Source organism: Silurus aristotelis (genome assembly GCF_946808225.1).
Source record: "Silurus aristotelis genome assembly, chromosome: 16".
Lineage (NCBI taxonomy): Eukaryota > Metazoa > Chordata > Actinopteri > Siluriformes > Siluridae > Silurus > Silurus aristotelis.
This window is the reverse complement of record NC_139589.1, coordinates 11,520,368-11,532,406: the sequence shown is the minus strand read 5'-3', so window position 1 is coordinate 11,532,406 and position 12,039 is coordinate 11,520,368. Positions and strand designations below refer to the sequence as shown.

At 36.1% G+C, this 12,039-nt stretch overlaps 1 protein-coding gene across 1 annotated transcript; it reads left to right on the top strand.

Moving 5' to 3' along the window:
- The first annotated feature begins 4,529 nt into the window (after positions 1 to 4,529).
- LOC310739565 (T-box-containing protein TBX6L-like) lies at positions 4,530 to 8,127 on the top strand. The gene is made up of 9 exons (XM_083565557.1): positions 4,530 to 4,708; positions 4,844 to 5,000; positions 5,116 to 5,218; positions 5,729 to 5,893; positions 5,990 to 6,136; positions 6,232 to 6,302; positions 6,382 to 6,473; positions 6,737 to 6,941; positions 7,391 to 8,127. Exons 1-9 carry the CDS (start codon positions 4,693 to 4,695, stop codon positions 7,809 to 7,811), a joined length of 1,377 nt encoding a protein of 458 aa, XP_083421683.1. The 5' UTR covers positions 4,530 to 4,692; the 3' UTR covers positions 7,812 to 8,127.
- Positions 8,128 to 12,039: the final 3,912 nt, after the last annotated feature.

The following is a 12,039-nucleotide window of genomic DNA, read 5'->3' as shown; positions in this document are numbered from 1 at the left end:
GATCTTCCCACTTCGTCCAGGCCTGCCTCTGGATAGTGTTCTCTTCGACTGGAGGCCACTCTGTGCAGCTTGGGACGGTTTCTCATCAACGCCTTGGGTGGTTCCATGAAATTCCGGAGTAAAAATGGGCGCTTTGAGGATGGATTGGACTGAAATTCATGTCAACAGTCTCCTACACTAACTCAGAACTACTTTTCGCTTCTGATCTTCATCACTGTACCCCGCAACATCATATATGTGCTACAAATGGACATTCAGTGCAACCCAGATGAGGATGGGTTCCATCTTGAGTCTGGTTCCTCTTAAGGTTTCTTCCTTATGCCATCTCAGGAAGTTTTTCCTTGCCACGATCGCCACCGGCTCGCTCATCAGGGACAAACTTATTATAAAGAACACATTCACTTTTAATCACCACATTATCTGTGTAAAGCTGGTTTGAGACAATGTTCATTGTTAAAAGCGCTATACAAATGAAAATGAATTGAATTGAATTGAATTAAATTAAATGAAAAAGTGACATGTGACAAACCGATGAATGAAAATATCAGGCTATAACGTATAACAGCATGGCCTAAATGTTTATAAAATTGACATTCCTGAAAGTTTCATCCCACATATGAAGATTCTGCATATGAATTTTTTTGTAGCATGATTGACAAATCACAAACACTTCTCTTTGTTTTTAACTGTGAATCTATTTAATTAATGTTTTTCTTTTAATTTGATTATGTTTTAATTAACAAATTTTTGCATGGAGTTTTTGATAATTCTATTTAATGCTGTTGTCTTTTTTTTTTACTTTCATAAGGCTACCAGGAGATGGTGCTGTTTCTCTATTTATTATTTGACGACCATCGTCAGTGCAGTTCTCAACTAAATGTTTTATGTTCTGTGTTTTATACTGAGTACTCAATCCAGTAAGCGCCTTCAAAAGAACATGGTAGAGGATGATTTGTGCTCGAGTGGAAGTAAAATTCGTGCCCTCGGGTGCAGAGTAAATTTTAAATCTGAGGATTCTTCCTCAACAGGATCCGATGTCGTGTTTAAAAGCTGAACTGACGGATTGAGAACAGTAAAACGTGGGCTTGGGTTTTGTGAACTCCTAGAAAGTGAATTATTATAAAATGTTTGTGTTTGTAAACACTGCATTACAAGCTTATTGCTGCACTCTTTTAGCAAATTATTTGAGCAATAACATTCATTTTATTAATGCATTTTTTTTTTTAAACAGTTGTATTTTGTGATTTTCTTTGGTATTCATTTTAATCTTAAATTTATGTTTTTGGAATTTTCCTTTTCCTAAGATGTTTTAATGCTTTTCGATTATTTATGGTCTTTTACAAACTCTGGGACTTTCCAGGAACAGCTGTATTGAGATCTCATTGCACATTCAACCAACTCTGTAATTTTGTGAATCATATAGACACAGCACATTTTTCCAGTGTCAATTGTCTATTTTGTATAAATGTCTATTCCAGTTCCAAGTTGTAACATTAGAAATTATGGAAATGTTGAAGTGGGTGAATATTTATACAAGAGACCATGTAGAACCCTACTAGGTTGTGTTTTATAACTTATTTATAGTTTATAATGCAGTGTAAATAGCTTATAATGCTCTTTGTCTTATGATGATCAACTTCAATAGACCAAAAGACGAACACCTTTGCTTGATTTTTGTTTAAAATAATGAATATATGGAGTTGAAAGAATAAAATGTAACTGGTGAGCTAAGACAAATGACCTGACTCATTGAACTGACATGTTACTCTGTGCACACAGAAAATGTGTGGGCTGATGCAAGTCATAGAAGATACACTTTATAATGAACAGTTTGACGTAAATGCTTTAGTGCCCAGGGGTATGAGGACATTCTAAGAGTGCATTCATACCTTTGGGATGAGTTGACACTTGAAATTTTCTAATCAATGTTGCCGTGAGTGTGTGAGTGTGTGAGTGAGTGTGTGAGTGAGTGAGTGAGTGAGTGAGTGAGTGAGTGAGTGAGTGAGTGAGTAAAAGAGAGAGAGAGAGAGAGAGAGAGAGAGAGAGAGAGAGAGAGAGAGAGAGAGAGAGAGAGAGAGAGAGAGAGAGAGAGAGAGATTTGAAAGATTTCTCTAGATATAATGGCCTGTTTGAAGTGTATATTTTAACCAAATATCATAACCTAATAATATGTATATCCTGTGTGACTTGTATGGCTTGTTTGTGCTCCAAATGACATTATTAAATGTCAGAAGCCTCGGGAGGTTTATGACTCATTCATTGTTAAATAAAAAAATGAAGTTATTCTATGTGTAAACTTTAACATCAATGCTCTTGTTATAAAAGAGATAGAACATTTTAGGTCAAAAGGTTCAGTGTTAAGTCCTTTCCAGAGCATGCATGCCCATGTGCTCACACACACACACACACACACACACACACACACACACACACACACACAAACAATGATGTGGTTTCTCACTTGCTGCTTGCTCATTGTATTCTATAAACATAGACAAAAGGACAGATCAAAAAGAAAAAAAAACTGTTGTTCAGTGGCAGTAGCACTTTTTCAGAATCATACACAAGTAACGGGTGTGGCCTAAATATGGAGACAAAACTTTAGGAGTGATACAGAAGACAATATTGCTCTCTTTTTATGCATTTATTTTTTATTTGTATTGTTTTGTTTGTTTATCTTGATATTTGGTTGATGTTACTGAGCCAAACAAGGCCCAGATTACATAATGTTGAAAGAACTAGAAAAAAAAAATTTATTTAAAATTTTTCTAAAGAATGGTTTTAAATTTTATTTACATATTGCCTACAAATATATGTAATGCCATTTTAATCCAAATTAATAAACCAGAAAAAAAGGGAAAATAGGGTTATGCTATTTTGTTGTTGTTTTAATCCAAAGTCTCACAATATCACAATCGATGTTTAAACAGATCATGTACTGTATAGTCATTGTGTAGGTTTATGACCTTATTAAAAATCTCTTGCAGCATCTGGGAGACAATTTAATTATACAAGCATGTCTGCGAATCACATTCACATTTTTCACTTGAATATTGACTCTTGATCGGCGCTAAATTGAGTTGAATACATTTCAAATTGTGAACATTTCTGTGTAATCTATATTGCTTCTTTAATGTTTTCCAGCAGAACGTCGTTCATGTTGTTTTGTGGGATGAATAAAAACCAATAGCACTGATTTTTCTCAGGTGATTGTTTGAAAGGCTGAAAGGATGTGCTGAATGTGTGCAAATGTTCCGCCATCTCTGCACCATTTAAGCACTTAGCATGTGTATGGGCCTCAGACAGGACACTTCAGACCCCAGCCCTGTCCTCCCTCATGGGACATCACAGACACAGCACTGAGCTTCCTGTAGATTTCCACCCCCACACTACCACCTCCTGCATTAACTGGCTGCTAACTGGCTGTCCCATAAGAGGTTAAGAGCTGTGTGCCGTCATGGCTCCATGTGCTGATAGGATTAAGAGGCCCATCTTCCCATTGTCAAGGCCAGACAGGGCTCAATACACAAACCAAACTGAGGAGAAGTGAAAACAACTGTTTGTGAGCATGACTCATAAGAGAAAAAACTTCTGTCCACATTCAGGAAGATGGAGTTGAAGAGTAAAGAGTTAGCCACTTGATATCTTTTGAAAATGCAGCTGTAATAAAGTGCCAAAGTCATATTACATGTTTATTTACCCTAAATCATGTATGCTTTATTTTTCTAAGTGAAACTTCAGTGTATCCACAGAGATAAATTTTTTTTTTACATTAATTTCATAATGTAAAATTAATTAAAACTGTTTTCTTAGATTTTCTTATTTGCTGTAGTGAATTTTTATGAATATTTTGTTCTGTGAAATATATATATATAAAGATGTACAGGTGTAAAATAAAAGAAATGGCACCACTTTGAAAGATCATTTTAAATAAAATATATATTAAAATATATTATGGTAAACACCAAAAACAGTACAATGCAGCACAGAAATAAAAAATACTGCAGCAATCAGTATACTGGGTTCAGTTTCCTGCTGTTTGCAGTATGTTTTACAGTCCCTTAATGTGAAAAGGTAACTTTTAATTATTTTTTAAAACAGATTTTCAGATTACTGTAGATTAATGTGAACTAAAATATATATATATATATATATATATATATATATATATATATATATATATATATATATATATATATATATATATATATATATATATATATATATACCTGCTTAGGAGTGATTGGAACATGATACATGTTAGAGCGCATCACCAGACGTCTTTCTCTCACAAAAATATCCTCATCAGGCTCCTTTTGATCCATGAGCCACCTCCTGCTACTGCTCTACCACTAAACAACCACACACACACTGACCATCGGTGCTAATAGGACACTTCAAAGTATGCTAATAGACCCTCTCACTTTTGTCCACACACACATACAAGGACTCTATGAGGCCCCGCCCCTTCGGCCAGTGTCTTTAAACTCAAGGTTGGGCTGAGCCCAGGGCATTTGGTCATTGTTTTTACCTGTTGGTCAACTTAAAACTAAGGTCCATTGCATGCTTAAGTTTTTTTTATGCAGTTTTCTTCCCCTGGAATTAATGGAGTCCTGCAGCTGAGGATCAAGATAAGATTATTTTAACAACTAGTGTTGCCATAAACTCAAGCTGCTCTGAAGAATCTTAAAAATGGAGCAAATTGCTGGTGAGTTTATTTGTTTGTTTTACCTATAATCAGATAATCAGTAAGTATTTGGATTTTATGAAAAATGCATGACATTTAATATTAATGTGTGATCCTTTTTTAGTACATAATATATATATATTACACCCATTACAGACCTAAGACATTCATCCACAATGTCTGGATCGCCCATAGCGGCTCACCCAGCTGAGTCCTACCAACAGGGGAACATGAGAATGAAACTGGAATATTCAGAGCTCTGGAAATCTTTTTATGACATTGGGACTGAAATGGTCATCACTAAATCTGGCAGGTAACAAGCAAAAAAATTTTAAATAATCATCTAAATTTGACCATTAAAGCACCTATATAATTAACTTATAAGGTATATAGAAATGTTAACACTTTATCTTTTAATTGTAATTTAGGAGGATGTTTCCATATTGCAATGTAAGTGTGTCTGGTCTTGTGCCCTATGCCAAGTATGTCATCATGGTGGATATGGTTCCAGTGGACAATTCCAGGTACAAGGTAAGCAAAAAAACAGTCACAGGTTAATCATTTCTGCGAATACAAAAGAAAAAAGTTGCTATGGAGATGCTTGTTAACCTACAGGTTAGTATGAACAACTAGATTACTCGGATTATTGGGAGTTGTTTGGTATAAACATGACGCTCAAAACAGGAACAAAGCAAGACACAAACCAACCCCCAAAAACCATTTGTGAGTGCAGACGGTGGTCCTCCTGTGGAGTGCCAATCACCAAAAAGTGTGAATATCAAAGGCTATTATCACTTCCTGTTTTTCTTGCCTCAGTTAGGGGTCTAGTCAAGTCCAATTCCCCATACTCCCCCACTAATGTCTTCCAGGAGAGCAATCAAAGTCTATATATGGCAATCACCTCACTTTACATAAGGTCACCCTCCCAGACGTGTTTGTATGTACTACAGCCATATGTTATGTCTTCATAAAAATGAAAAAGAACAGCAAAAATATTTAAGATATTGTCTTATATTTAAACTGAGCATTTATCTCCTACAGTGGAATAATGAGCAGTGGGAGGTGGCGGGAAAAGCAGAGCCACAGCCTCCATGTAGAACTTACGTTCACCCAGATTCTCCTGCTTTGGGTAGCCATTGGATGAAGCAGTCCATTTCTTTTCTCAAGCTGAAGCTCACCAACAACCCACTAGACCAAAGAGGCCATGTAAGGATGTTGTATGGAGCCACGAGTTGTTTCTTTTGCTGTTTCAGCTTTTGGCTTTGACTCATGTTGTAACATTTTCATATCCACTTTCTGTAGATAATTTTACACTCAATGCATCGCTACCAGCCTCGCTTTCATGTGGTGCAGGCCGATGACCTTTATAGCGTTCGATGGAGAGTCTTCCAGACCTTCACATTCCCTGAAACCACCTTCACCGCAGTCACGGTCTACCAGAACACCAAGGTCAGTTCTGTCAATAATACACAAAACCCTGAATTCCTTATTCTTGTATTTGAACTTTTTTGTTAATCAACTTGTTTTTTTTTTGTTCTTCATAGATTACAAAGCTGAAGATAGACCACAACCCCTTCGCAAAGGGCTTCAGAGAAGAAGGAACTCATGGCAAAAGGTGGAATAAAAGGTTAAAGACAATAATGTTTGGTTAGAAAAAGGACAGCAAAATATATAACTGTTTCATTCTCTTGCAGGCACAGAGCTCAGAAAAGTCAGTTGTGTCCAGAGAGTTCAGTGAAGAAACTAAAGTCTTCAGACAAGGAGCCAGAGTTCAACTGTTTCCAAGGTGATTACTGACATTTTGTATTTATATATAATATAAAAAATGCTTACTGTGTTTAATGCTCAAAATTATTTAAAGTTAACAGATATATTTTTAATTGCCCAAAGTTAAATGTTAAATGAGAAATCTTGGTTTCATGGGTGCCAGCATGATCTTTACCCTACAGTACTTAAGAGAAAAACATGCCATGAATGCATCATTCGGTTTTGCTGGTTAAATGATCTTGTCTGGTTTTAATCTGTATTTAATTTCTTTTTCAACTACAGATGTGCCAAGGCTTCCATATGACCCTCACAGAGAGGATTCCGAAAGCTTAATGCTTTCCAAAGAAGTGCCGATGGCCCAGGATGAGCAAATGTCCCCATGGGGAGGAGAACAGGAACCTGGCCAAAGTCTGCACAGTGAGGGAGCCATAGACTACACAAACTCAGAGCAGCTTGTTCCAGGACAGGCCAACTACCAACTACACAAGTATGTTATCGGATATGAAACATCTATTATTAAGCGCACAATGTACTCAGTTGATCAGCCTAGCCAAGTTTTTTTTTTGTGTCTTGTGGCACAGATAATGTTACAAATACTGAAGGTCAGCATTACAGTAAACAATAAATCAGCTTTAATTAGACTTAAGATAAAAACAACAATAATCAACAAGGAAATAATAATAAAAAAAGTCTCCTGGGTACAAAAGCAACAAGCAACAACACTGAATTAAACTATAAACTCAATATAAACTCCTTAGCCCCATGACACATTTCTTGTAATGACAATCACTGTTGGCAGATTGTTGTGGAATAATAGGATTAACATAATTAGGGTGATCACACAACCACTATCGCTTAATATATTAAATATAACAGCAGAGTTGCCCCTCTCAGATATACTGTTAAATACTGTTTTTTGTCATGCTATCCCTGCAGAACTCCCAACTCAGCATTTGGGAGGATGTCTTCATCTTCCTGCCCCGATGCCCAAACTGTCTGCAACAGTTTTGAGTCTAGATCTACCGACATGGCCACTGTTCCTGAGCAGGAGCTCTCAAGAACCCTGCCATCCATGAGTCAGGGTTCTTCACAGAATAAAGCACAGGACTTCTCCCTGACTACCAACATAGGAGGGCATTCCAAAGCCAGGCCAGGTATGCCGCTGTACAGTCATTATAACATGGAGCAGCCTTTAGGCCACTGGAGTGGAGCTTTAGCTGGACAGTACTCAAGCTCCACCTACTCTCAGCCACTCCCACAACATCTGATGTCAGAGCATAGCATACATCCCTCTGGATATCACCACAGCAACATGGCAGAGTGGAGTCAGTATTCTCTTTTCTCCTACACTTGCTGAGGAACAGGGCAGAAAAGACTACATCATCAGAAAAAAACAGATAATAGCAAAAGAACAATTGGAGAGACAATTATTTTTGTGCTTGATTCTAATATTGGAAACAAACATACAGATTAATACATCATGGAATAAAATGTATATTCTGGATTATATAGGCTTAAGAAAAAATCACATAATGTCACTGTGTGATTTTAAATAAGCCTAAACTTGCTTGTTACTTAATTAAGATAAACTTTTACCTGAATTTTTTTGTCCAATGTTTGTAAATGGAAATATTATACATTAAACAAGGTGCAGTATACAAATTATAATAATGTTAATACTGTAAATGCATACAGCTATATTTTATAGGGTGACTAATCAGAACTTATAAAATACAGTTTGTCTTTTGTGACATTGCGAGAAATCATGTCAGTGTTCCTCTATTTCTTCCTATTAAAATCTATGTAAAATGTTAGCAATTAGAGAAATCTTAAAAAAAAACAACAATGAACCAAACTAAAATTTCTGTTTATCTGAATTCATTCTATATTTAAATCATTACTTAAACTAGGTTTTAAGTTTATACATAGTAATAATAAACTGGGTAAGGGGAGTTTATCTTCTTCTTTCGGCTTCTCCCATTAGGGGTTGCCACAGCGGATCATCCGTCTCCATACCCCCCTGTCCTCTACATCTTCCTCTTTCAAACCAACTACCTGCATGTCTTTCCTCACCACATCCATAAACCTCCTCCTTGGCCATCCTCTTTTCCTCCTTCCTGGTGGCTCCATCCTCAGCAGTCTCCTACCGATATACCCCATGTCCCTCCTTTGCACATGTCCAAACCATCTCAATCGTGCCTCGCTCACCTTGTCTCCGAAACGTCCTACATGTGCTGTCCCTCTAATAAACTTGTTTTTATCCTGTTCATCGTGGTCACACCCAACAAAAACCTCAACATCTTCAGCTCTGCTACCTCCGGCTCCACCTCCTGTCTTTTACTCAATGCCACGGTCTCTAAACCATACAACATCGCAGGTCTTACCACAGTCCTATAAACTTTCCTTTTCACTCCTGCAGGTACTCTTCTTTCACAGGAAGTGGAGTTTATACATAATTTTCTGACTTTGGAGGCAAAAAAGATGACATATACTTGACTCATAAATTTATGAAAGAAATTTTTTATGAATTCATCTTTAATAAGTATTTTTGTTAGCAGCACATATTTTTGAGTATAGCAGTAGTTTGGGAAAAGTTTATTTTTTTTACTTTGCTCTTGCAAAAAATCTTAACATAAATATGTGGAATAGGGGTAAGCATAAAAGAAAGCAACTGGGGTAATTAGAAGTTTGGTGTTAGATCCTAAATGAGAGACAAAATTAGGGCCTTGTCTTTGGTGGGCAAATGTTACAGGTGTGTGGATGGATGTGGTTGTCATTATAAACCAATCCAGAAAAGGCCACCCAATAAGTTTGGAATTTGGTGACATTTACAGTTTCTCTTGCCACAAATATAATTTATCTGAGACTAATATAACATTAAAGGGATCCAGGTGAGCAAACTGCATGTATACATCTTTGGATTGGTTTAATGCTTAAGGTTTTGGGCTACTAACTGGAAAATTTAAAGTTAAAATCCAGGCACTGCCAATCCTATACTGTTTGTATACTTTTCCAAGTCACAATGAAATTGCATATTTAGCATATATATATTTTATATTGTATAGTTTCCCCTGCTATTTCTTTACCCTTGCCACTGCTTATTCAACAGTTCGATCTTTTGTGCACTAGCAAACCAAGTATTTGGTCCCAAAAATCGGCTGAAGTTAATCTGTTAAAAAACGGGCAAAATATTATTTTAAATCTGTATTTGAATAAAATAGACATAGTCTTTATTGGGCACTTTCATTTGCCTATTTGACCTTACATGTGCAGACGTCCTTATCCAGAATGTCTCATATGTATGCCATTTACAGATGAAGGTTTAAGGGCCTTGTCTAATGATCCTAATAGTAAAAGTGGTGGCTTTTTTTAATTTAAAATGTAGAAGAAAAGTAGCAAGATGGCAGTCAGAGATACAGTATGTACTTTAAAAGAGGATAAATTAAAATTTTTTTTTTTTTTTTTGGTTTAGACACTGCTGGTTGGCTTAAGAATTTGATAGTTTGTCAGCTTCATTTAGCTGAAGGACCATTTCCAGTTTATAAGCCCTAAACTCTACTTGCTCTGTCTCTAATTTCACTGCATCTATAATCTTGCTTCTAGAGAATCATTGCACATTTTTATAAACAAATAAGAACTCTTTATAAATGTGGTGAAAAGAAAAGCATCACAGCATGTACAAACATTAGATTTTGAGGTTGATTGGCTACACAAGCAGAAGACCACAACAGGTTCCACTCTTGTAAACTAAGAACAACAATCTGATGTTTTAACAGGCAGAGACACAGTTGATGTCTCTTTTAGATGTCTGTACCTTCAGTATAACTATTTAACAGCACATATCAATCATAAACCACCTCATGAAAAGTTTAACACTCAAGTCAAAAAAAGCTTGAAAGGAGGTGTTTGGAGGCCAGAAACCTAAAAGGGTCATACCTTCGGCCAAATGGAAAGAATCTTGCCATTGTAAAGAGGTGGGAAAGCTGTTGTTTACTTTATATTCTCCTTTCAACAAGTTCAGTGTGGCCTCCCTATATGCACCTTTATAGCTGTATCTCATTTAAACAAATAGGAGACTATACACAGTAAAGTTGAATGTGGACCAAATAATTTGAGACATGCCTACAATTTCACAGATGATAAAAATGTAGACTGATGCTCTAGCAACAAAATAAAAATAAAAACGCAGTAAAATTAGAGACAGAGCTTGAAATATTGATGCAAGTACACTTTTGAGGGGAAATAGACCTTGATCTAAATGAAGCTGGCAAACTATCAAATTCTCCAGTCAACCAACAATGTTAACCATACGTATATTTGTATTTATTTCTGCTTACTGATAGTACGTACCAGATCACTGACTGCCAGCTCACTGTCTACTTCATTTTAAACCAAACAAACAAACAAACAAAAAACTGCAATAATACTATAAGTGTTAGCTCAGGTTTTATTTAACCAAGAATACAACTAGCCAACACTAGCAAAAGGTTCAAAATATTCATTATCATTCCTAGGACCAGAAAATGTTACTAGAATGCTACAAATGAATTGTTCATGGGTTTTTCTTTTTTTCACATTTTTTCTATTTGACATTGAAGATGAGGTAAAAAACATTTTCACTGCAAGTAAAAGTAATTGTGTGATAAAGGTAGAGTAGAAATCATTTCACCCTGTGTATGTACTTCCAGTTTTGTAAGAACCCATTGCGGGGTTTTTGTTTTCCACATTTAAAACCAAATATTATTATTTTAATTATATATTTCAGAAGTTAACAACTGTCCTGTATATACAAAGAACCATCAAACTGAACAAACTGCCCTAAAAATAAAAACCTCTAACAGGCAGGGAATACCCTTGCATAGTGTACTAAATGTTATTTACAACAAACATTTCATCACATTACTCCCCCCCAGGGCTTCCGAGAAAATGCTGCAAAAAGAGGTTTGCTTGTGGTAGAGTGTGAAACTGTCATGAAGCCAACAAGTGCAACCTTGATGCAGTTCAGCTCAGAGCTCCTGCATCATCTCTTGATATGCATAGACCGATGAAGATGTTCATAGAAATGCTGAGTGTTGGCTGCAACATCTGGGCCAAACAATCAGGGTTGTTCTGCTGTTCTAAAACCAGTTGATCTTCCAGTGCAGAAATTTGTTTAATTAAAGATAAATAAAATTCATTTAGGCGAATACAATTCTACCTTAGCTTAGAGCTTAACAAACTATAAATAGTGTAATTTGGTGCTTTAAATTACAATTTTTGACTAAAACAAACTCTTAAAGGTGTGAGTGTAGCTGCTTTTGAATCAAGCCAGCTTCCACATCAAATCAACTGGTAGCAGGTATTAGTAACTGCTGCACAATGATTCTGACCAGGGCAAAACACTTTCTAATACATCAGTGCAAAATACATCAGTACTTGACCCTACATGCAGCTGCTTAGTCAAGACATGACTGAAGTTTGCTTCTTTATTTTACACCAGAAACATGACACTACTAATCTAGTAAGAAAGGATTACAGCCACAACTTTAAGTTGAGTTCTATCAGTTACTGATAACAATTACACATAATGACCAATTACTTTTACA